At 38.7% G+C, this 26,460-nt stretch overlaps 1 protein-coding gene across 3 annotated transcripts; it reads left to right on the top strand.

The window, feature by feature from the left end:
* The first annotated feature begins 631 nt into the window (after positions 1 to 631).
* cnpy1 (canopy FGF signaling regulator 1) lies at positions 632 to 17,691 on the top strand. 3 transcript variants are annotated; one of them, XR_005708720.1, is made up of 7 exons: positions 632 to 988; positions 2,942 to 3,047; positions 4,350 to 4,465; positions 14,279 to 14,491; positions 16,760 to 16,856; positions 17,165 to 17,300; positions 17,519 to 17,691. XR_005708720.1 is itself a non-coding variant. In XM_040142933.1 (6 exons), exons 2-6 carry the CDS (start codon positions 2,951 to 2,953, stop codon positions 17,557 to 17,559), a joined length of 564 nt encoding a protein of 187 aa, XP_039998867.1. In that variant the 5' UTR covers positions 634 to 988; positions 2,942 to 2,950; the 3' UTR covers positions 17,560 to 17,691. The 3 variants fall into 3 exon arrangements, 1 of the variants encoding a protein (XP_039998867.1); XR_005708719.1 differs by having other exon boundaries at positions 17,162 to 17,300; XM_040142933.1 differs by lacking the exon at positions 17,165 to 17,300 and having other exon boundaries at positions 634 to 988.
* The last annotated feature ends 8,769 nt before the right edge of the window (positions 17,692 to 26,460 follow it).

Raw genomic sequence — 26,460 nt, 5'->3', positions numbered from 1 at the left:
CTGGCTCCCTGTCTCACAGTCACTGACAAACACACACACACAAACACACAACCACTCTCTCTCTCTCTCTCTCACACACACACACACACACACACACACACACACACACACACACACACACACACACACACACACACACAGAGGTGGGGAAGAGCTGTTAGGTTTGGAGGAGTATAATACTATTATAATCATATTAATAGATATCAAGCAAACATTTTCGATTAGAGTGAGAGTGAGTGATTTAGAGCCTACATGTGCATATTGTATCTAACTGACCACATCAGGAAGAGGCCTGGTGTTTTGGGCTTGGTAATTTATTGCACTGTACACGCCTAATGATCTATTTCTTGTATTTTTGAATAGTTATTAAATTACAACAAATTATTTCCGCGGGCCATTAACGGCACACCAAAGTCTAATTTCACTACTCAACAAAAGCGTCCTGGGACACACCGCCGGAGACTCCGCAGCTTTCTGATTGGTCCTTGCTCTTTTAGTCTGTGATATGATTGGCTGATCAAGTCGATGGCTGACTGAACGTGGCTACACCACAGCCGGGTACGTACAGATACCAACAGACACTCGGTTCCCCCGTCAGCTGAGCCGCGTCAAGTCAGAAGGAAGCAGCTGCTATGCCTTCAAGATTAAAGTACAAGTCGTCTCGAATGGAGACTATGGCGATGTAGTGGAGGAGGACCATTTTAGAAAAACTTATGGGGGTTGCTCGCTACACATACACTGTTATTTCAGTCCTGCTGGATGACTCAAGTATTAATTGTTTGTCAATAAAGATTTTACTTTGAAAGTTACGAGCGGAAAGTGAAAACTTGTAGTGTATTATGAATGAGGGCTGTCAGCGTAGGTGACAGATCATTAAGTTGAGCAGAGATACTGTGCATGTGGAGCCCAGGTAGTGACAGCTCATCGTTGTCATAACACCGCTGTCTGCTGCTAAGGTTAGCCGAGTGCAGCTTGCTCTCCTCGCCAGGTAAGACATCAGTTATCCCTTAGCCATGATGTGTACAGTACGGACCACCCAACCACGCAGCAAAATGTCGCAATTTAAGTTGGTCTTGCTTTCTGACCAACGATCGTATCAGTAAGAACGGGATGCAATACATTTTATGATTTGACTGCAGACCGCCTACAATTCGGCGTGCACCCAATCATTCAAACCGTACGGATTCAAATAAACTTTAATCATTCATTGGGGGTTTGCAACTCAATGTTAAATAATTGTAAAATGTAAAAATTCAAATTTTATTTCCCACTACTCTGTCGATTCTGGAAGTGTCTCAAGTGCCTTCTCAGAGAACACGTCTAGCCACTGGATCAGCGGCACGGCGCGACCAGGGTCCAGGTGCTATGCTCTGCTGTTTACCAGAACTTTTCACTAACGGTGTCCCCGAGGGTAGAGTTTACCGCTGCTCTTCCGATTGGGGTACAGTGTACTATCTACAGCTGCTCTGCAGTGGATAAAGTAGGCCTAACCTTGGCTTAACGTTCAAGTGAGAGAAACGGAGAGTCTGGGGATGCGTGTGACTGTGACACCTGTCCGCCTGTCTGTGGCAGTGCCATTATGAAATAGTGACTCTCTTTACTGGTGTGGAAATTTAGTATAAACAACATTTGTCAGCATTTCATATCAGATCTTAATTTCACAGTTATTTAAAATAATCCAAAGTTGAAGTCTCAGTTTTGGTACAAATGGAAGGGCACGTGTGAGCCGCTTGGCTGTAGTGTAGTGAAAAGTTTAGAGTGAAAAAAAAAGAAAGGAGGCTATGACTTGCTCACAGTCGTTGTTAGGAAAGGCCAGGTGATGCAGATTTCAAAGCTTTATAATTATTCTGACTCTTCAAACCTTGTCCGAACAATCAGCAGCCATGGGCTCCTCTAAGCAGCTGCGTAGAACTCTGAAAATTCAAATAACTAATGCCCACAAAGCAGGAGAAGGCTATAAGAAGATAGCAGTTTTTTTTTTTTTTTTTTTTAGCTAGTTGTTGCCTTGGTTCCTAATCAAGAAATGGCAGTTAACAGGAGGTCAAGTTGAGGTCTGGAAGACCAAGAAAATTTTCAGAGAGAACTGCTGATAGGATTGATAGAAAGGTAAATCAGAACCCCCGTTTGACTGCAAAACATCTTCAGGTAGATTTTGCAGACTCTGGATTGGTGGTGCAACCTGCACAAATATGACCTTCATGGAAGAGTCCTCGGGCAAAAACCTTTCCTGCATCCTCACCACAAATTCAGCATCAGAAGGTTGCAAAGGAACATGTCAACAAGCCTGAAGTATTTTGGAAACAATTCCTGTGGACTGATGAAGTATGAAAATAGAACCTTTTGGCTACAATGAGCCAAGGTATGCTTGAAGAGGTGTTTTTAAAAAAAAAAATTAAATTCTGCACCTTTTTTCTCCAACCGTTAAGCACGGGGGTGGATCGATCATTGTCTATGCGAAAAATGAACAGTAACCAGGGGAATCTGAAATACATGCTCCCACTTTGCACCGCTGTTAATGAATTAATGTGACAAGGTGAGAAGCAACAATGGAAAAAAGACAAGTAACACAGTTAGAGAAAAGGTACTGGCACTCTTTTAAGTTCTCTTTACTATATTTCATAATACTAAACTGATTCACAGGTTACTTTGCTGACTATTTGGAGATTTGCTTCAAATGTGTGCACAGGGTTAGACATGGGTGGAATCACTATGGATAAGAATATTGTGTTTATATCATCCCCATACAAATCCCCTGGAAATTGATAAGTTATACTGAATTTTTGCCCAGGTTTACATGTGCTGATTGAGAATTCAATTGAATGGAAAATGGCGGTTTTGCCATTGCTTAGCACTTAAATACAGCCTAATGTGATTTATTAGACTTTAGTTTTTGCTACTGTTTAATCAGACTGTCAGTCCAACTGTCTTTCTGTCCTCTTAGATTATCAGTATGGCCTCATGGATTATTCAGATGACTGTGATAGTGCTATCAGTCTTCATCAGCAGCAGCAGCCAGGGGAAGAGGGACAAGGTGATCTACTGTTCCGGTAAGTTAGCTCTGACTGAAGGATTTTATTCCAGGAAATATTGCAAGTGTTGCTGTTGTTCAAAGAAACGCACCACTTCAATTGCATTCGCATCTTTTTGGAGGGTAACAAAAGTATCATATGCGACCGTGTATCTTAACAGAGATAAAGGAGACAAAAACCTGCCAAAAGGAACAGTTGGAAAGTCAAAACTGGGAGACATGTTTTTAGTTCTTTGCGAATCCTTCCAGTTTTCTGAAAAATATTCTTTAAGGACCATTAAACCTATAGTGTTTTCTCCCTGTGCATTTAGAACATGTGCATTTTATTGAAAAAAATCACACCACTGGCTCTGATGTTAAAGGAAAATTCTGTTGTATTATTCACCAAAATCACTGTTACGCTCTTGTGATTGAGTGCATTTCAGTGGTAAAAGTGATCACACAGGTTCTAAATCATAATCCAGTTTAAAGATCATTTTTCCCTCCACTAGCTGGAGGTCAGAATGTAAGCAGCTGTGTTTAAATGTCTGTTATGTGCACAGTAGGACAAGGTTAAACCAGGAAGTAGCTCTGGAAGAGCTAATGGATGTATACAGTTGCTTGTGTAACCTTAGGTGTTCAATACAACCTGACCAATACATCAGCCAATATGATCTCATCACAGACATACTGTATCAGTTTGTATGTCGGCCAATACATAACAATAAATTGTAGTGTAAAATGCCAAAAAAAGTGTCATCACTGACAAATTGATTCATACCCTGTAAAGTGTTCTGCTCACCACATATCTTTGCCACAGTCTTATCAAAATGCTTATGTTACTTGTTCATGTTGTAAACCGAATATTGGCCTATATATCATTATCGGACATTTTTAACTCAATTATTGATATTGCTCTGGGCCTTTAATAATCTAAAATCTGTCAGGCGCTTGTGTTCACCAAACGTTTATATCCAAGGAAGCATTATAAAGCTCTAGAGTAGTTTAGAACCAGTGTGACTGTCTGAACTTTTGTTCCCAATAAGAATGATTGCTAAAGACACAAAAATACAGTCAAAATTGTAATAAAACAGATTTTTTTTTCTTTATTACTGATCATGCTTTGATTATTTTCAGCGAGAATTTTATTAATCATTGGCACCTGTCCCATCAGTATTGTCAGAAGCTCAGTCTCATCATCTTCAGACTTCCGTATTCATCAGTACAGCTTATGAACAGTGATTTCTCACAGCTGGATGTGTAGTACGCTTTACTTACCAACAGTGACCCTGTGAATAACTTTTCATTTAATGAATCTACTGACCTGATCTGTGTTTTTCAGCATGCAAAGCGATTGTGGATGAACTGAACTACTCAATCAGTCAGGTGGACCCAAAGAAAACCATCCACGTTGGCAGCTTTAGACTCAACCCTGATGGAACCATGAAAGACAAAAAGGTAGAGAATATTGATGTGTTGTTAAAGATGCTCTCACCTTTACCACTCACTCACCTCACTGCTGCAGCTCTTAGTTATATGTAGGGGTTAAAGTAGTAAGTATGTTGAACCATAAAGAACTGCAACCCTGTCAATCCACATGAACTCCCATGTCCAAAATGCTCCCAATACAGGAGCCCCTAAGGACAAAATACTAATACACAATCAACAGGAACATGCAGCAAGAGAAAGAAAGAGTGGTGAAAATGATACCTGGTGTGGTTTGTACAGTGTTAGCATACAGAAGAACTTTAGTTTGCTTTCTAGCCTTTTAGGAATATTCATATATTTGGTGGAAAAGATTAGCAAACAGCAATGATTATAGCAAAAAGTCCTCAGCCACTGCTGCACACATTTTGAACATTGTAGGGTTTTTATTGGTATAATGAATCACTGGAGGACTGTTGTAAAGAAGAAGCATTGATTTCTGTGGTGTAGTGAGACACTCTGTGAAGTCGTATTTTTCAGCACTGTTCATGAAAACTTTTCGTCGTTATTGCATGTCATTCTTGCATTCTTGGATGGTAATTTGAATCCTCCCTGTCATAGTTTTTGTTTCATTTTTCTTGCACAAACTAGTCTTTCCTCATTCAACACTGTAAAAGATTTTTTAAACTTAGATGCCGTGATTCACAGAGAGGCTGTGATCAGTGATGTGGATGTACCACTGCAGTCGTTTTCTCCTCAGAGTAGATTGATCTGTTATGTCGCCGGGGCTGCGTGTGAACACTATGAGACTGTTGATCCAGGTTATTGTTCCTGGTCTAATGAGGTCTTGTCCCACTGGAACCTGGACATCATCTTTTGCCCAAGGACACAGCTCTGACAGGGATGCCCAGCTCTGCTATTGATTTCCTGGGCTTCAATCCCTCTGTCGACTATCACTGATAGCTGCACTGATTATCTGTCAGTAAGACAAGAGGGCTGGACGAAACCGCTAAAATATTCCTTTGTTGATATACAAGTATGCCCCTATTTATATTTTATCTGTGAAATGAATGGATTTACAAAATTATGTTTCCAAAAGTTATCAAAACACAGTAACTGCCGAAAATTGGGTGAGCATTCCTCTTGAAGTCCAGTGTAAATGTTAAATGATGTTTTGATCAGGCTGTGCTGTCATACATCTGCTGGGACATCTGACAGAAGACACCATTCTCTATCCCTGACCAGCCCTCTTCACCTACCTCGCTGTAGCAAGCAAAAAAAAACAAAAACAAATTTAGGCATGTTGGTGTGGACCTAGTCTTGCGGCTTTGCTTAAATTTGGTTCTGACTGAAAAAATTAGCATTTATGGACTGCAAAGAGACATATTTTAACGAATCAATGAGTTGAGTCTCCTTTTACGTTATGGGACCAAGTACAAATCCCTCGGTTATAATACCTTGTGGTGAGTAGGTTGAACTGCAAATTACAACACCAAAGAGCTAAGACTCCACACTGTATAAAGATGGTCCATTTGTCTGTTTGTCTATGATAAAGTATCGGACACATTTGAACATCAACCCTATTGTTAGTCCCCATGACAAATGTTGCATTGATGTAGTCCAGATAGAAAATCCAAGTGTCCTTCATGGTTCATGGTACTGTTAATGCTGGTCATGTGTTTCTTAGTTTTTCATTAAGCAGTTGTCTAAAGGTGGGTTAATTTAGATATGAATGCTAAATACTCATCTTGTGCCCCCTGGGGTCCTGCTTCAATTCCATTTAATTCAACCCCCCAGCTGTGTGTGTGTGTGTGTGTGTGTGTGTGTGTGTGTGTGTGTGTGTGTGTGTGTGTGTGTGTGTGTGTGTGTGTGTGTGTGTGTGTGTGTGTGTGTCATTTTAGAGAAACATGCTAGCTTACCCTTGAACTGTCAATGCTACATTGATGCTTATGTGATTAAAATGACATTTTGAAGCTGCTCTATAGAGCAAATCCACATGTCAGAACACAGTCCTTTATGTTGTTTGGTGTGTATGTGTAGCACACCAAACAACACAAAAAGACATCATGGCATCACATCCACAATCTTGCAGCAGCTATAATATACTGAAAGCAGAAAATGTTTGAAGCATGTAAAACATGAATCATAAGCAACAACATATCTTCCCATACCGAAGCTGTGATTTTTACACTGATCTTCAGAAAGAAGAATTCCAACATAAATTTAATTTTATTAGAGTTATGTTCTATAAAAGTACTCTAGTGATGTAACATGGCACTTCCATAAAGTCTGGGGACTCTCTCAAGAAACACCTTTTAAAAAGAATGGTCAAAATTAATGCAGCAAAGCTTTTGGATTCAAGCTCCAAAGATGCTGGCACCTACACTTCCCATAATGCAACTCAGTATATCTTCCACGTCTTTCAAACTCCTCACATTCAGTTTTTAACACATTTCTGTTGTAAATGAGGAGGGAAAGCACAGGCTTCTTAGTGATGGATGAATTCATTAGGTTGGCTTCCCAGTTCTGCAATCATTTTAATAGTGCAGTGCATTGACTAGTACCTTCTGTGTAACCCAACTGAGACTTACTCCTTCACTGTGGCATCATTAGGGTTATATTTTCTCAGAGCTCATCCAGAGCCTAAGAGAACACTATACAACTGTTTTTATAGGCTGAGTCTGCTCCTCATGATGACTCAGCTGAACAGTGTGTAGATTAGTGGACTGCCCCTTTTAAGGCACAGAACCATAAGTGTTAACAGAAGACCTAATATTTATGGCTGTGCTGTACTCAGATGTAGTTTACATTTATACCTGTGGATTTCAGTTTTCACTGTACTACCCTCTGCTGTACAAAGACCATGCTGTTTGTTCTAAAGGAAGCTAATGTATCACCCGTGGAACCAAACTTACAAGAACAAATATTCATTCATGTGAACCAGCCCATAATTACAGCCTCTCTAAAGCCACCATTTTGATGCTGTCTTTAATACTAGAATTGCCCGGGGTTGTGAAACTTGGTGACTCAAACTTCCACAAGATTGGAAGATTGGAGAATTTTCCTTTTGAATGCATCACTACAACCCAGATGAGTTCTTCTGATGAAAAGGGTTCGGGGTTATTATCATGTTTGTCACCAGGCCAGGATAGTGTGGCTCCTCCACAGATGCGCTCCTCCTCTGCTTTTAGCTGACACTAACTTCCACCTGTTGCATTGTTTGGTCAATCAAATGTTACTGAGCATAGAAAAAGCCAAACCTTGATCCCATGCCCTCCCGGCTCCCTCCCTTTTCAGCAGCTTTTGACCTAGTGTGAATCGGAGAGGGAGGGATGTCACAGCTTAGATGCCATCAGTGAGGAGGATTTGCAGGTTTTAAGTCTCTGCTCTTTGGCCTCCTCACAGTAGGACTTCCTGGAGGCATGGGGCTGCTCTCTGGCACAAAAGGTAGACCTGCCTGCTGCAACAATGACACATTTAAGGCCTCCAAAGACATTGAACTTAGTTGGAGCAGTGAGCTGATCTCATAGTGACCAGTGGGAAGTCATGCATTGAGAATGAGAGGATGCACAATGACATGCTGACACAGTGACACATGGCCCTGAAATGTGACTGAGTGAGGTGACGTGCAGTTTTTTTCTTTTTTTGTTTGGTTTTGTTTTTAAATCAAAGAGGTTTTGTTTTCCCTGTGCTGGGTTCTTAAAGGGACAGTTCAACATTCTGAGAAATACACTTATTTACTTTGTTTATTAATGTGAGATGAGAAGGCAGATATCAATATCATGTCTGTGTGTTAAGTACAGAGTTCAAACAGAATGTGGGTTGTGCCTGCCTTAGCATAAGATGAAAGCAGAGGGACACAGTTAGCCTGGCTTTATTAAAATTATTTTTGGTATTTCTGGCTTTTTTTGGTCAGTTGATAATAGAGAAAGTCAAGAAACAAGGGGAGGGAGAGAGATGACATGCAACAGGCCTTGTATGAAACATTTAAACTATTCAGATACCAACATGCCCAATGTCTCGTTAGTTTAATCTGTAGACATGGAATGACATGGAACAGAAATGGAAGAAAATGCAGTTTGTGGTTATAAGGGAAGTTATGTTCTTTAACTGTGAGGCCTGTAAAGGATCATGTCCTTGTTACTGGGATTTGGGATCAAAGGGAAATTGAGCCTCATGCTAGAAAATTTTCATATTCCTGCCCTAAACTTTTCTCACTTTTTTCTGTGCGTCTTGTTCGTACTAGTGCTCAAAGTCAGATTCACCAAATTTTCTTCACTGTTCAAACTTGTCGTAAATCACTTGTTTACACTACCTGTTCCACTTCTTTTGTGGGAAAGTTAAAAAGAGTTTCAAACTGCAGAGCTTCAAGTCTGCTGTTGGAAATCAGCAAACAAAAACAGAACAAATTTAGCAGAGTCAGTAGTTGTATTATAGGACCCAGAATAATCAGAAAATGTTAAAAGTTCATCTGCCAGTGGCATGTCATCAGAACAGCACTGTACTGGGACAGAAACAAAGAGGGAATGCTTCAGGCTACATGAAGTTAGACAGTAAGAAACATCTTTCTAGATAAAAATAGTCCATGACGAAGAGGTCAAGGGGCCAACAGTCACTGAGATATCAGATTAGAGAATATTCCAGCCTGCAGCAGGTGATGTTACACTGACAGGTTTTATAACAGAGGAGGATGATACTGGAAAGAGACCTGCAGAAAGAATTTTCAAACAACTACTGAAATGTAGAAGCTGCTGTGACCAATCTGACAATAAAAATACTGAAATCTAAAAAAAGATCTCGGTAAAGTGGCAGCCATGATGATGATATGGTGAAAAAAACATTATTTTTTCATTGTTTTTCATATACTATGTATTTTTCTTAATTCAATCAATACCAGTGTCATATTTCAACTCCAAATTTATTCAGATTAGCCCACTATAATTCTGAAGTCAAACGACTGTCTTTCCCTCTGTGAAGAAAGGTGGTCTATCTGTTCAGGGCTCATACGACACGTCTGGACCGCACAGACTCTAACTACAAGAAAATTGGTGAATGCCCCAAATTCTCTTAAATTGTTCGCATGTGCCACTTAACAGTTAAAGTGACTGGTTCTTGCATGAGGCCCAATTTGAATCTCTGTACACCCTCCAAAATTTAAAAATACACCTACCAACCCTCTAAAGATCAGTAGTTAGCACGTATATTGTTTGATTAATCTGCACACAGACAGAAATTTGTGGTTTTAGAGGGACCTACATACTGCTACTATTTCTTGATGAACAACAGTGTATTCATCCGTCCAGTTTTTCTGTGCAGGGTCTCCAGTTATAGTGCGGTTTGCCAGATACAGTCAGTGATTACAGGCTTTGGTTTTAGTCTCTTTACAGGTACAGTGCTATCAAACCATTCAGACTCACTGTGGTTACAAGACTTCAGGAAGCTGCACAAGGTTATACATGTTCATCAAAAAAGAGTTCTAGCACTGCCTCTAAAACCACAAACTGTATCATATTTCTGTTTGTGAAAAGATTTGTTAAACAACATACAATATGTTAATTAGTGAGTTTTAGAGGTGTTGGTAGGTGGATTTTTTAGCTTTGGTGAGTGCACACTTCCTCAAGATCCCAAGGCCCTGCAATCCCTCACTGGCTTCCCATGAAGAAATGGATGTAGCAAATAACTCAATTGTTAGACAAACTGCAATTATGTTATTACCATTTGACAGAGGCAGGCTAGCAGTTTCCCCATGCTTCAAGTCTCAATGCAAAGCTAAGCTAACCATACCCTGACTCTGAATTGATATCAGTCTTTTCATCAGACTCAAATAAAAAAAAGCCACTTAGGCAAGGAAATAAGCATGCTATTTTCCCAAAATGTTGCACTGTTGCTTTTCAGCACTGTCAGGCCCCACCTGTTCTCTATCTTCTTCCGCACTGCAAAAATTATCCAGTTGTAAGCTATTATTTAATGCTATTGTGCATTTGCATATCATATAAAGTCAGAATTGCCTGCTAATTAAAAACTGAATCAATATTTCTCTCTAGTCATAATGAAGTAAAATCCTTTATCAGGGACATTCTTCTTCACTAATCCATGTTTTATATGGCATAATGGTCAAAATGGCATTTTAGCTTCTCCTTCCACTCTGTACTTTGATGACATTATTATTATTATTATTGTTATTATTGTTGTTGTTGATGTTGATGTTGATGTTGATGTTGTTGATGTTGTAAATTTATGTGTTGTCATTGGTCCATATTATCAGGACAATGAAATTGAAAAGCCCCTGTCCTCAGTGGTGCAATAATGGCTTCCTGTCCAATGGGAATTAAATGGAGGATAGCATCCCTGAGAAGCCTATTCTCTGGCCAAACTGGTCGCACCCTCCCACCCCCCCACCACCCACATCCCCCACTCCTACCCCCATTCTTCAAACAACACTGTGACTGACAGCTCCCTTTCACGAGGGTCCGACTGGCAAGGAAGGGGTTTAATTCCAAACCATTTTGTAGCATGGTATGATAATGACTCAGACCCAAGCCCACGGGCTGAGATGGACTTACGTGGATTTATAGTCAGGCGGGGGGAAGAGGAGGGTTTTTTTTTTTTCTTTTCTTTTTTTTAAATGGGGGTTGGATGAGATTCAGGACTTAGTTTGAGTTTAAATTTCAAACACAGTTTTCTCAAATGTGATTAGAAAAGACACCTCTGGGAAGATATGTTATGTGCCACTGTTCTGAAGATTGTTTGATGATCATATGATTTTAGACAAGAAGCCAAGATTTGATCTGTATATTAAAAAAAAGGAAGACACTTGTTCTTCCTGCCCCACTAAATTTAAAAAACAGCTATAGTACTGTCTGGCTTCTTATAAAAGGATGTACTGTTAGACATTAAAAAAAAAAAAATGGCCAGCACCATATAAAGTAGTTTAAATTAGCTTCAGCTCAACCAGCTGCAACATGTAAATGCTACTTTATACATGACAAAGCATCAATAATAATAATAATAATATAATATAAATCATAGAAAGGGGTTCTTTTCCATCTGAGTATTTTTCACTTGCAATAAATAATAGGTATGTTAAATTGGTGATAACAGCCGTGAACTTTTCCCCAGTCAACAATGAAGTGAAATGAAAAGAAAAGCTGTCACATTAACAAGTGATTCTTAGCTGTGACTGAAATTATCTAAACAAATACTTTGTCCATTATTGTAGTCCTAAAAGGTTACAAATTAAAAACTAACTTACCAAACCAAACTAGTTTAAAGATGCTTCCTCTTCCATTGTATTTGTTCAGTATTTCAAATCTTTCACTTTAACAGTTTTCCAAATCCTTAAAATAACTGCAGACTGTAATCATAGCAACCATAATAACAGACGAAGCATATCTTTCTATATTTGCAATCTGTCCCCTAATGAATATAAATCAGGAATCAAAGGGAATACTGCACCAAACCATCTGCCCAGGACTTCCCAAGCATGAAAGAACAGAATCAAACAAATGAAAGAGAGAAATAGAAGAAAACTATTATATATTTTAGATACAACAACATGATGTGAAGTGCAAGCTCCCCGAATTTCAAAGTTAATTCTTGTCCTTGGAAATAGTAGTTTGACAAAATGAACTTCATTAATGACAACAATATGAATAAGAAAAAATAAACATTTAATATTGGCCACTCAGCCATTTTCACGACAAATGACCAAACTCCATCTGCTGATGAAGACCATAAGATGCATTTGAAAGCTTCAGTTAAAGCTAGTGAGCAGACCCTGAGTAGAAGTGCTTTCGTCAAACTCAGTGTGTACAGTGTTTGTAGAGCTGACAAGATAGGTCCATCAACAGAAAATTAATCACCAACGATTTTGATATCTGCTTAACTGTACAAGTAACTTTTTGTGCAAAACTGTCCTATTCACTCTCCAGTTTCTCAAAGATGATGATTCATTGATTCTCTTATTTGTTAATGATAGGAAACTGAATATCTTTTGGTTTTGGACTGTTGGTTGGACAATACAAGACATTTATATATGTCCGCCTGGGCTTTAAGAAATTGTTATGGGAATTTTGCACAATTTTGACCAAACAATGAATTATTTGATTGAAAAAGTAATGTGCAAAAGTAGATAATGAAAATAATCAGTTCCACCAATATCCTGGACTAGGCATAATCACCAATTTCACTCACTCAGGTGATGAGATGTTACCACTGGTGTCAAAGTCATCACAAGCAGATTTTGATTGATAGGTGAACCTCATCGTCATTGGCCAGCGTGACCTACATCCCCTGGTGCTCGCCCTCCAACCTTTGGCTCCATGCTGTTACACATTCTGTTGACCGACCAACTTCCTTCCTTCCTCCTCAGCACAACAGTGTTGTCAAGCTCAAGGGATCTGCTGCTGAATGAATCAGAAGCTAAAGAGATGGGGTTGTCCTTAAAGACTGAGGGATTAGTGATTAGTGGTTTGATTTATTTTTAATGCAGAAGCTATTTGTTGAGCATTGGTGGAGGCAGAACACAAAGAATGCAAAGGAGGGATTTGCTATAAACAGATGGAGGAGAGACCCCTTGTCACTTTGTGACATCTCAAAGTGTGTGTGTGTGTGTGTGTGTGTGTGTGTGTGTGTGTGTGTGTGTGTGTGTGTGTGTGTGTGTGTGTGTGTGTGTGTGTGTGTGTGTGTGTGTGTGTGTGTGTGTGTGTGTGTGTGTGTGTGTGTGTGTGTGTGTGTGTGTGTGTGTGAGAGTATAATGTGATCGGTAGGCTTGGCCCGGAAGGGAACACAGCCAAAGAGACAAGAGGGGTCAGGGAATAATATATTTACATTGTTACAAAATCCAGTTCATCTGCAACATACTCTCCAACCCTCTCGTCTCCCTCTCAGTGCTGTACCCCCCTCCAGAATAAAAATCCTCATCTCACCCCCACCCTGCCACCTTTTGACCACAGAAGACAAGGAAGATTTCCTCCTTTGATCACTGGAGAGTAGCGGGGGGATGAATTGGCTAAAAGGAGCAGCAGAGGCAGTGTGGGGGCTGAAAAGATGAGCTGTTTATCATCCTGCACTTGGCTTCTGTTGAGGCCTCCTGTTTCTCCAATCGCCTCCACCGACCCCACCCTTCTCAAGAAACCATCCCCTCCCATGGCTTTTTCCAGCCTGGTCAGAGGTGGAAGGAGCAGCCCCTTTTCGCCCTTTTCACCGCCTGGTCTTCGTCCTCGCCCCCTCACCCCTGGGCATCACCCCTGTCATCCAATATCCTTCCGGGGATGGTGGGAGCACGGCACAACACCTGTCTTGACCCGTCTAGACACCACCACCTCGCTGTTTTGTCCTCAAAGGGGTGAGAGACAGATGACGGTGGAGTTTGGATGGAGAGGTGGGGAGGGTATTCACACAGCCTAAAAATCAGAGTCAGAGGGTGAGGTTTCTTAGTGAGGATGGAGAAAATCCAGCGTAAGCAAGAGGTCACCATGCTGACCCAAACAGAGCCGACCCTCACTCAGAGGTTGACTTTTTCCTAACCATAAGCAGACCCTTGGTGCTCTGTGGTTGCCAGGGCAGTGACACAGGTGCCATCTCAAATCTGGAAGTGTTTTTTTTTTTATTTTTAGGTTAGGTTTATTATTATTATTATTATTATTATTATTATTATTATTATTATTATTATTATTATTATTATTTTACCATATTTCCAGTTTGGTCTACATGTGTTTACCTATCTTTCTGAGTTAGTATAGGAAACACTGGGAGAATAAGAGGAATGACCGGAGCCCAAGATGCTGGTACGCTCATGCCACCAAGTAGCTCATCATCTGTTCTCTGTCTGGGTTGTGTGGCCAGGTACCACTCGCTCGCTCAGAGACTCACCTGAGTGAGCTCCTGGAAGGGGTGTGCAGCAGCATGAGCGACTACGCCCTCCACGTGGACCCCGACACTCAGCACAAACAGTACATGAGGTTTGCTCCCAGGAGCAGTGGGGGCACCGGGGACCTCCCCGACTTCAAAAACTTCCAGTTTGATGGACACGAAGCATCCAACACCCTGAAATTCGCAGTGAGTGCAAAAGTGCATAATTAAACTGTAAAATAAACTGAATTTTTGATAGAAGTGTAATCCATGATCATAACTGTGGACTCATTTAGGGAGGTTTATTTACAGACCAGGACCAGGTTATACCAGCGTCATCCTTCAGTCAGTTTGTGTGGAAAGTCCTTCCTTTCTTGGGTGCCCTCACTGCTTTCAGCCGAATCACTTACTAAACTGGGTTGCCCCATTAAAATGACCCTGTATTGGTTGCTAGGAAACATTTGTAGCACTGTCCAATCAAAAGCAATCGACTGTATAACCAGGAAGTATTACAAGTTAATCATAATGCTACTGTATCATAACGTCCAAAAGTAACAGTTTTAGTAGGCCTAACAATTGAATAAACTCAACTGTCAATCCTTTGTCAAAGTAGGTATGATTTAATGTAATATGCACATTCCATATACACATACATAGAAAAATGTGATGAATTTTTTTTTTTTTTTTTTTTTTTTTTTTAAGAAATCGTATTCATGCAGTTAGGAGTAAAAAAGAACTATCTGATCGTGCTAACCTAACCAGTCTTATTTATTTGTTATTGGCATAATGCTTTTTAATTTGAGATATATTGTCTCGTCTTTGAGAAATGTAATTTAAAATCTTCCGAGTTTATGTCATTATTAACCCTTTAAGACCCAAGCCTGAAAGTGGCTGATTGGGCATGGCTTGCTGTTTTTGACTGTGAAATTCTTATATACATACACTGTGTGTCTTTAATGTCCCCTTTGTTGTTTATCTTTGTTATTTATCTGATATATTTTATGTCCAGGCATTTTCTTGACATTCATTGCTGGTGATAGTCACACATTGCATCACATCACACTCCTGGTTCTTTCCATAATGTTTCAGGTCAGATGTTTTACTATGTACTTTCTTCTACTCTTTAAGCTCAGTGTGGAATATATTAAAAAGCTAGTCTTGTCTGTCGCTTCAGGCAGCAGTTTTTCCTTCAGTTAGTAAGTTTAAATATTCAGTACAAACTCATCTCTGCAGACATGTTATTTTGTGTGTGTAACCTGTTTGACTTTAGTGAGGTGCATCTAGTAACACTGAGGTTGTAGGCTACATTTGGACTTCCGATGAGCTGGTGCAGGTGCTAGCTTTGCCACATTATGCCATGTTGTGTCATGTGACCAAAACATTAACAGTGAAGTTTATGAATGGGGCAAAAATTTGGATAATGTTTTCAGTTGCAGTGTAACTGCAGAGGGTCTTTACTGTGTTTGCATATTATAACAACTATTCCAAAAAAATATCAAATTCAGCATGACTTGAATTTGTGTGAACTTCCATACAGATCTTGTTGATCATATTAAGTTAATACCACAGGGTATTTTTTATTTCTCTGAAAAATCAAAACAATAAGTAATAAATCAATAAAATCATGTTTGTACTGGGACAGTGCAGTGAATTTGATAAAGGGTCTAGAGTAGAAAAGAGCAGAGAAGCAGTTTGTTGTTTTACCTCTGAGGATTCAATTTGTGTTTGTGTTTTAAAATCACTCCTTTTATCATCTTAATTAGGGTGACTGGGATGCTTAAGATTCATGCCAACATATTGTTTACCATGCTGTACACCTTGTAGATCTGGTTATTGATTCTTTATTGTTATACATTATTATCGCAGTCAGACCTGAAAGTTGCAGCGCGCGACGTTAAAGCATATTTAAATCATTACGAGCACTCATGAGCTAGATTCAAAATAGGAGTTCCCTCTGCTTTGTTTAAGATCCTGCTGCTCAGTTCATTTAAAATGTTGGAGCTAAAATTCACATCACAGGTTATTTTTGCTTTTACACGTTGCATGTCTGGTTGCTGCTTTTTTTACTATGTCCTGCTTAAAGCCATCAACACTCTCTCCAGGACTACAAGCAAATCCAAGAAATAAACGTCAAATCAGAGCTAATATCATAGGCTGAAGTTGATATCAAGCTCCAATGAAGGTGAGGAGTTGTGGCTTAGCGGTCTGACCACCGAGGTGTCAAGATGTCTGAACATTTTGGAAAACAGAGGGAAAACATGGCCAGCACTCTGCAAACGGCATGCCCACCATTGTGCGAAAAGCAGTGACAAACACTGTGTGTGTGTGTGTGTGTGTGTGTGTGTGTGTGTGTGTGTGTGTGTGTGTGTGTGTGTGTGTGTGTGTGTGTGTTGTGTATGCATGGCCGAGCCACTTAAGATCTGTATCTGTCTCCCCCAGGCTAAGTCTTCTTCTGTGCTTGTGTTTTTGTCTCAGTGTGAAACAGTCGTGGAGGAGCTAGAGGATGATATCATCTCTCTGTTCAGCCAGAACGTAGAGCATGTGCACGAGGAGTTATGCAACAGAGTCTCAGGTACCACAGCTTCTTCACACATTCTCTACCAAAGATTCCAAGCCAAGTAAAACTTCAGATCAATCTGGGTAAAATAGTCAAAGATTTTGTTTGGTAATGTTCATAACATTGATAAATGACCTCACATGCTTTGTTGTAGAAAAATTCTGCTTATTTCTGCATTTCAATATTTTCATGAAGTTTAATGCATTTCCCTTTATTCTGACATACAAAGATGATTTTGTACTACATACTCATCCGTGGTTAATTTAATCACCTGCTATTTTTTATTTTTCCCTGTTGGGCTTGGCTTCCTTATGTAACAGTAGAGGCCATTTGTTAGAATCTGTGAATCAGCTGAAAGCCGCTGCCAGTGCAGATGGACCACTGTCTTTATCAGGGTTTATTTCAAAAGAAAACATCATTATAGTGAGACAACTCTACAGCATCTAAACTACCCTAAGGGTAAGACCTTCAGAATGTGTGAATAGTGTTTAACACAATCAGAGCATTAAAAAGGCCCAGTTTCTGAAATGATCCAGATGAACTCCTTTAACAGCAAATTAGACCTCTCTTATCGCATCACACCATTGCAACATTTTCATGTATCATCCTTTTATTAATGTAGACCAGTAATTAACCTCAACACTCATACATGTTTGTCTTTCTGTTTTTGATTTCAGACTACTGTAGAGAAAGCAGTCTCACAAACAAGGAGTTATAGAGTTATTTTCTAAATTCAGTGGGACCAGTTTTGTCACAGAGATTCCAAAAAAGAGACTGTAATCCAAATCGGTTTTTGACAAATGATTGACAAAGTTTTTGAATAAATAAAAGAATAAATCTTGACAAACCATATTGTGCACATTAGTTTTTGTCAGAGGTTTGGATGATCCTGCATGCCCCTCACTGATGTCAGATCGGAGTATTTTGTTGTCAGCTGCTCGCTCTTCTCTGTTTTCTGAACAGTGACTGCTTCGCGGTCAGACTAACCATAATCAGACCTACAAACCGCGCGCATGAATGAAGCAATGACTGTGATTCGACGATGTTTGCTTGCTTTCAGTCAGTGTGAATTTATAGCTTTGAAATGCACGAAAACTAGAATTAGGATTTTACATCAACTAATCCATTTATCACACAAAGTGTATGATTTTTCATTCTCCAAATGTTTTCCTCTGTTTTATAACAAAATAAACTGAATGGCTTTGGGTTTTGCACTGTAGGTCGGACGAAACAAGATATTTGAAATAGTGACGGGCATGTTTCACTAATTTCTGATATTTTATAGACCAAATGATGAATCAGTTAATTGAAAAATGATCAGCAAATGAATTGATGATTGAACTGATCATTACTTGCTGCCCTGATTCTACACCATAATTATACCAGTTTGTTCAGTTCACATCTGTTTCTGTTATAAGTTTTTATAAAAATAGTGAAATAGGCCTTGGTCATACAGAATCAGAGCATCAGTTTTGGATTCAAAATTGTAAGAACTTTACTAGTCTCTAAATGGTTCAAAAAAGGTACATACCATGACAAAAGTGCAGGAAAAATGGCGTGCTGTGCTTTAGTCTTTGCACAATAAGCTGCAGCTGGATGTGAACATGCAGGTTTCAAAAGGAGAAGTGTCCTCTCATGCAAACAAGCAGGTGTACAGACTGGAGCAAACGTTGAAGAATCCATTGTGTGATTGGAGCAGATAGAGCAGCAGCTAGTTGCTGATTGGACAGAACATTGCGTATTGATATGCTAAAGGCTGCATGCCCACAGGGGAAGCATGTTAGAGGCACAGACTGCCTCATACTGAGGCTCCTCTCAACATATTCAGATATCACTGAAAGGTCTCTGTGCTTTGCCGAGGTTAATAGGCTGTTTTAGCAGAAAAAAGAAGATCAGGTCAAGGTTGATGGAAACATGTTTGGGTTATGCAATGCGGTCACTTCTTCATGAGGTACATCAATACTGAGCGGTCCAGCTAAAATTCTGTGGCTGTTTATAAATGGGTAAACCTGCAAAATCAAGAAGAAAAAAAAAATCTTGAAAAAATAAAGGCCATCAGAAACAGCAATGCTCTGAACAATGTACCGACAGGCGGGGTCTGTAGATGTTCAGATGTGGGCAGAAATATTTCTTCCTTTCATGTCCATTCTGACATTGGTGAAGCCCACTTTACAAAGCCTTAAAGTTTACAGGAGATTAGATGACTGTTCTGATTTTAGAGCTACATTTGACACCAGAATGAAAAACACATGGTCCTTATCCTCTGATACGAACCATAGGAGCATACCAGCAGCAGGCGTCCTAGACGTTCGTCGTCTTGTTAACAGTAATAAACACATGGTTAAGCTTATGGAACGGTCACTGATAGGTTTAGGCACAAAAACTGCTTGTTTAGGTTTTGGAAGAGATCATGTTTTGAATTAAAATCAGTACATCCTTGAGGTAAGAGGACCTTCATTCTCATGGCTACAATAATAAACATGCGGTTAAGTTTGTGAACGATCATGGATAAAAGAAAAATCGATTTCAGTGATAAAACAAACAGTGGTCTCCTGTATGAAAATCCTATGTTTTGTCAAACCATCATCCTCCTTAAAACATAACTATGGGTCGTGATAAGCTGCTGCATGGATGAACTATTGGCTCATTTTTTACAGGAGGACAGTCTCTGAGATGGAGTAATCCGCCAAGACTGTAAGCTACGATCTGACACCAAATGGCAACTGATCCATTCATCCGTTCTCTTGTCTTTAGTCTTCAGCCGTCTGTAAAATCTGTAATCAGTTGTAGCAGTCAATCACACAGCACTGTCCTCCATGTTTGTTTTCCTATGTGAATACCAGTAGGCATAACCAAGGCAACTTTCATGTGAGGAGAAGTCAATGGACAGAGTGTATGTCTTTACACAATGATGCAGGCCAAGAATGACTGCATTTGCAGAAGCTTCTCTGAAAGATTGTCACAATAGTTATTTTTTAAAAGAAAACCCACTGATAGTCATATGTAATAAACAGTAAAGATATAATAAAGAGTAAAACTATGAGACAACCAAAGTGATTCCTAACATGTCATTTAGCTGCCATAAAGCACATGGTTAGTTAGATGTTAGATTAGAGTTTTGGGATCTTTATGATGCTCAGTCGATGGATACATAATTTAGCTACCAGTCCTCAGTCTGTCACCTGCATGAAATAAGTCACTAACAGCAGAATATGAATTTACCCAAAGCCACGGCCCAATGCAATAAGACCAACACATTAAAACAGACAATGTAGAGATACTATTCAGCATCCCATACTGTAGCTTCTCATATATTCCAGTTACCCTCTAAATCTGACAGAGGATGCATCAACCACAGGTGATGAGTTGTGGGTAACTGCATGTTTAAGTCATAAGAAGCACTAAAAGGATCAGTTTGGTGATATGCTGTAGTTTTCTTATTGTTCTATGAGCCAAGCAGAGAGCAGAGCCAAACTAACAATCAATGTCTTCTGCTATCAAGTATTATGTGTGTATCTACAGCCTGATATCTCTTATTCTTCTGAGCTGTAGAGCTCAATTCTTTCCTGTTGAACTGGGTGAAGTGCCTTCATTACCATGAACACACACACACGGTAGTTTATTTTGACTCAGTCTGGCACACGCCGTTCTGCTGCCCCAAATACTCACTAGAGCACCAAACATGCATTAATCAACCTCTGAAAAAAGTCCTCAACAATTGCACTATGTCTGTTTTTTTGTCCAGCTGTTTCAGGAAATTATTGACACTTTTAAAAAAGGGAGTCTAAAAGCAAACAAGCTGTGTATTGTACTCCAGCAGGGGGCCTTTATGTAAAATTCATTGATCTTTCCCATCAGTAAGCTAGGCTATTATTGTTCTCTTTGCTAAAGCAAAATGCAGTAAACAATAGAAAATCTGACTGAAAAGAAAATCATAGCAACAGACCATCTGAGGAGAAATGTGATGATGAATTCTGGATTTGACCCCAAAGACAGAAAAAGCTGTTTGCTGGCAGCCTTACAGTAACATTAGCACTGTTGGTTGTTTGCCAACAATAAGAAAAGGATGCAGTCGTTCCGCACATCTTTCCACAGTGTCTGGCACTCAGGCCCGCTCTGTTCCTCTACTCTTGTTAGCAGGCATGCACTGAACTCAGCATTGGCTTCAGTTCAAATTAAAAGACGCATTATAAAGTTACTTTACCAGAGCTCTCCTACCAACACCACGACACAAAACTAAACAGTAGCAATATAACAACAACCTTTTTACACAACTTTACCTTTCTGTTTCCAACAGTGGCCCATGCTCATTTCTCCTGACCTTTAATGCCTCACAGCTGCTGCACTCCAGTGCTATGATTGAAACAGCACATAGTAGCTACATATTAAAAAAGCCGTTTGCCTATATTTTTATATATTTTCATTTGTTAATAGAAATAATCTAGTCAAAGGAGTTATTTTTTGTTTGTCAATAGAATAAATCTATGCAAATGAGTTATTTTCCTTTGTTGAATAAAACAAATCTAGTCAAAGGAGTGATTTTTCTTGTCAATAGAAATTATCTACTCACAAAAGTGATTTTCCTTTGTGGAATTGAAATAATCTAGTAACACCAGTGATTTTTCTTTTGTTAATGGAAATAATCTTGTCACAGGAATGATATTCCTTCGTTGAATAATAAGAATCTATTCTCAGGAGTTATTTTCTCTTTTGTTAATAGAGATAATCTAGTCAAAAGAGTTATTTTTCTTTGTCGAATAGAAATAATCTAGCCAAAGGAGTTATTTTTTTTGTTAATAGAAATAATCCAGTAAATGGAGTGGATTATTTTTTTAATAGAAATTATCTAGTCACAGGAGAGATTTTCCTTTGTTGAATGGTAATAATCCAGTCGAATGAGTTATATTTTATTTTTTTAATAGAAATAATCTAATCAAAGGAGTGATTTTTATTTTGTTAATAGAGATAATCAAAGGAGTGATTTATACATATTTGTTGAATAGAAATAATCTAGTAACATCATTGATCTTTCTTTTGTTAATGGAAATAATCTTCTCACAGTAGTTATTTTTTGTTTTTTTTAACAGAACACAGTTATTTTTTGTGAATACAAATAATCTAGTCAAAGGAGTTATTTTTCTTTCTTGAGTAGAAATAATGTAGTCACAGGAGTGATTTTTGCTTTGTTAATAGAAATAATCTAGTCAATGGAGTGAATTATCTTTTGTTAGTAGAAATGATCTAGTCAAAGGAGTCATTTTTGTCTTGTTAATAGAAATAATCTAGTCAATGGACTGGATTATCTTTTGTTTATAGAAATGATCTAGTCACAGGAGTGATTTTTTTTTTCTTTTTTTGAATTGAAACAATCTAGTCAGAGGATTGATTTTTATTATTGTATAGAAATGATCTAGTTAAAAGAGTTATTTTTCTTTTGTTAATAGAAATAATCTTGTCAGGAGTTATTTTTTGTGAACAGAAATAATCTCTTCAAAGCAGTTCTTTTTTTTCTTTGTTGAATAGAAATAATCTAGTCAAGAGGTTATTTTTTGGTAAAAGAAATAATCTAGTTAAAGGAGTCATTTTTCTTTTGCTAATAGAAAAAAATCTATTCAGATTAGTCAATTTTCTTTTGTTAATAGAAATAAGAGAGTAGCAGTCAGTATTTTGTTTGTTCATTATTTGAATTCTGCTGACTGTTCATACTTTCATACGGTGTGGCGTCTACATCTGGATATTTGCAATTGCTGTGTTGTCTGCAGTAGGAGGGCAGCTAGTAGAGGGTTATTTGATCCAGTCAGTGCTATAAAACGCTACCAATAAGGGTAATTTCATTGGTTAACACAGCATCAACCTGTGATCAGCTGATGAACAACTTGGGACCAAAGAAATCCAGCATGAATGAATGCAGATCAGCGTTTATCTACCTTCACAATGTTTCCTCCTAGCTGTCCCTTCTGTCTGCTTGTTGTTCCTACACCAGCAGCAGTAATTCTATACCCCCCTCTCTCCCTGCCAGTTTGGTTTCCTCTCTGCTCAGAGACTGAAGTCACAGTAGGAGCCATACAAGCTCATTGTGTAGCTGCCTGTCTGCAAATGTCAAGGAGCCCACCTTCTATCCCTGACAGATCAAGGGTTACCAAGGTGCTCCAGGGTGACAGACAACCCTCACACCCGTTAAATGCTCATTTCCCACAGCTCACTGATTGACAACGGAACTTTTACTTGTACCAAGCAGAGCTACTCTGAGGGGGGCATACATATTCCTATTGGTAAAATGGAGGGAAATAAATGTTATAAATCCTGCTATTAACTGAAACAAATCTAACAAAGTCTTGCCATAGTTAAAAAAACCTGGGTCTTATGTTTGTTCTTTCATCCATCGCTCCTATTCCTAGCTGTGATCTGGGAACACACAACACTAAAAAGAAGTCTGACTGGTTGAGAAAATCAAGCTGTCACATGATCAGGTTGGACACAAGCTTACGTTTTATCAAACTTATTTAGAAGAGAAAACAAAGGATAGCAGTAAGATTGTTACCCAAACAGCCATCACAGTTTATAGAGCCACTTCCTGCTTCAGCTTTGATCAGCTGTACTCACTGTTAAAACTTTTCCTCTATAATGAGAGATTATTAGCAACACTTTTTACTTCCAAATAAAGTGGATTAAATGATCAGGCTAAAGTGCCAGGTTGTTTCCAACCTGTCTGATCATCTGACTTCTCATGTTTCTTGCCTATTTTGACTTCTGACATCATCGTGTTCCCAGGTCCCTGCAATCACTTTGGTGAGTACAGTGTTATCATAACAGATGGGAATGATGGTAAAAACTATGAAATACAACCCAATTTGTAATAAACTGGAATTATCTTTAATTTGGGAAATGATTAGTGACTATTATGCTGATATTATGAATGCTATTGTCATGAATGACTGAAAAGTCTTTTGTATTAATATTTAGATACTCCTTTATATTCAGATTTTGACTTGAGACCTGTGTTTGCTATTCTACTTTGTGAGAGTTGAGACCAGGAGGCAGAGTTGGAGTCCAGACTTCTCTGCAGTTCCCTTTGAGCTGTCATCCTCCCAAAACTCCCCAAACCCCATAGAGACTGTGTCTTCACCCCAACCACCTAAATGTAATAAATCAGAAATCAACAAAAGTAATTCATAAAAACCTAACAAAACTTAATACAACTACTATAAAAGAACCGAAAAACAGGATGATTGAATCACTTTCATCTAAATCCTTATTAGTCAATGATTCAATAAATGATCATGACATTGATTTATTTTCTGTATTACTGAAACCTGGTTGCAGCAAGAAGAATATGTTAGTCTGAATGAATCAACACCCACTACTCATTAAGTCCTCAAAGCACAGGCTGAGGAGGACGGGTCGCAGCGATTTTCCACTCCTGCTTATTAATCAACCCTAAACTTAAATTTAGTTATAACTCATTTGAAAGCCTTGTTCTTAGTCTTTCACACCCAAGCTGAAAACCAGTTCTATTAGTTCCTATATACTGTATGTCTACCTGCCCCTTACTGTTTTTATCTGAATTCTCAGACTTTTTGTCTGAGTTACTGCGTAGTACATATCAAATAATTATATTGGCTGATTTCGACATTCATGTAGATGTTGACAGCGACAGCCTTAGTTCTGCATCTAATTCACTGTTGACTGTTCTCAAAATGTAAATGAAGCCACTCACTATTTTAATCATGCCCTTAATCTTGTTTTGACATATGGCATAGAAGTTGAACATTTAATAATATTACAGAAAAACCTCTTTTGTCTGACTGTTTTTTTCAGTAATGTTTGAGTTGCGATCTTGTTGATAGTGCTGCAGCCTCACTGCATACGACACTTGACACTGTTGCTCCTATGAAAAAGAAGGTGGTGAATCAGAGGAGACTAGCTCCGTGGTACAATTCACAAATGTGTGTTTGAAAGCAGATATCGTGAAAGCTGGAAAGGAAGTGGCATTCAAACGATGTAGAAGAATTTAGCCTAGCCTTGAAAGATAGCCTAATAACATATTTTTGAAAAAGCCCTCTGTGATGCACGAACCTCCTATTATTCATCATAAATAGAAGAAAATAAGAATAACCCCAGGTTTCCTTTCAGCACTGTAGCCAGGCTGATAGAGTAATAGCTCTATGGATCCATGTGTTCCTATAGCTCTCAGTAGTGATGACATTTTGAGCTTCTTTAATTGTTAAATTCTAACTATTAGAGAAAAAGGCATCACCTCCTTCCTAAGTGGCCTTAGAATCAACTGTAATGCCTGATTTATATTTAGACTGCTTCTCTCATAATGATCTCTCTGACCTAACTTCAGCTGTTTCTTCATCTAAACCATCAACTTGTTTTTTTCTTTTAGACCCTATTCGAACTAGACTGTTCAAAGATACTTTACCTTTAATTAAAACTTCCATATTAGATCTGATCAATTTATCTTTATGTACCACAGGCCTTTAAAGTTGCAGGAATTTACTTAAAAAAGCCTACTCTTTATCCAAATGTTTTACCCAACTATATACCTATATCTAACCTCCCCTTATTTCTAAAATCCTTGAAAAAGCTGTTGCAAACCAGTTATGTAATTATTTGCTTAAGAATGATATGTTTGAAGATTTTTAATCAGGATTTAGAGTACATCATAGCACAGAAACTGCACCAGTGAAAGTTACCAGCGATCTTCTCATGGCTCCAGACAGTGGACTTCGATCTGTACTTGTCCTGTTATATCTTAGTGCTGCATTTCACACCACTGACTATCACATCCTATTACAGAGACTGGAACATGTGTTTGGAACTGCACTAGGCTGGTTTAATCCATATTTATATGATAGATTCCAGTTTGTCAATGTTAACAATGACTCTTCCTTGCACACAAAAGTTAGTCATGGAGTTCTACAGGGTTCTTTGCAAACGGTACTTTTCAACCTATATATGCATCCTTTAAGCAGTATTATCAGGAAGGACCACAATTTCAATTGCTACACAGATGACACCCAACAGTATTTATGTATGAAGCCAGATGAAGCTAATCAGGTAGTCAAACTTCAGGCATGTCTTCAAGAAATAAAGAGCTGGATGATCTGTAATTTCTTACTAATAAATTCAGACAAAACTCAATTTATTGTACTTGGCCCTAAACACCTCAGAAACACATCCTGGTGAGCCTTCTTTTACATGTGCAATATTGTGAAAATTAGAAACATCCTGTCTCAAAAGGATGTCAAAAAACTAGTCCATGCATTTTTTAATTCTATACTGGGCTCCTGTAATTCCTTATTATCAGGATGTCCAAATAACTCTATGAAAAGCCTCCAGTTGATCCAAAAGCTGCTGCACAAGTACTGACAGGAATTAGGAAAAGAGATCAAACTTCCCCTGTGTTAGCATCTCTGCACTGGCTCCCTGTAAAATCCAGCATAGAATTTAAAATCCTCCTCCTCACCTACAAAGCCCTTAATGGTCAGGGACCATCATATCTTAAAGACCTCATAGTACCCAAGCAGTCTGAGATTCAGCAACCCTATCACCAAAGTAAAACGGTGATATTGGATGGTTCTGCAAAATCTAAGATTACATTCACTGACAACGT

This window comes from Xiphias gladius, chromosome 14 (assembly GCF_016859285.1).
Source record: "Xiphias gladius isolate SHS-SW01 ecotype Sanya breed wild chromosome 14, ASM1685928v1, whole genome shotgun sequence".
Classification (NCBI taxonomy): Eukaryota; Metazoa; Chordata; class Actinopteri; order Istiophoriformes; family Xiphiidae; genus Xiphias; species Xiphias gladius.
The sequence above is the reverse complement of the archived record's forward strand: the minus strand, read 5'-3'. Positions and strand labels throughout refer to the sequence as shown.

Bases quoted from the DNA above. Each gene is read 5' to 3' on its own strand.
- cnpy1 (XM_040142933.1), top strand. From the start codon at position 2,951: ATGGCCTCATGGATTATTCAGATGACTGTGATAGTGCTATCAGTCTTC. The intron at 4,466-14,278 runs GTAGAGAATATT...TTGTGTGGCCAG, and splicing joins GAACCATGAAAGACAAAAAG to GTACCACTCGCTCGCTCAGA. The intron at 16,857-17,518 runs GTACCACAGCTT...TTTTGATTTCAG, and splicing joins GTTATGCAACAGAGTCTCAG to ACTACTGTAGAGAAAGCAGT.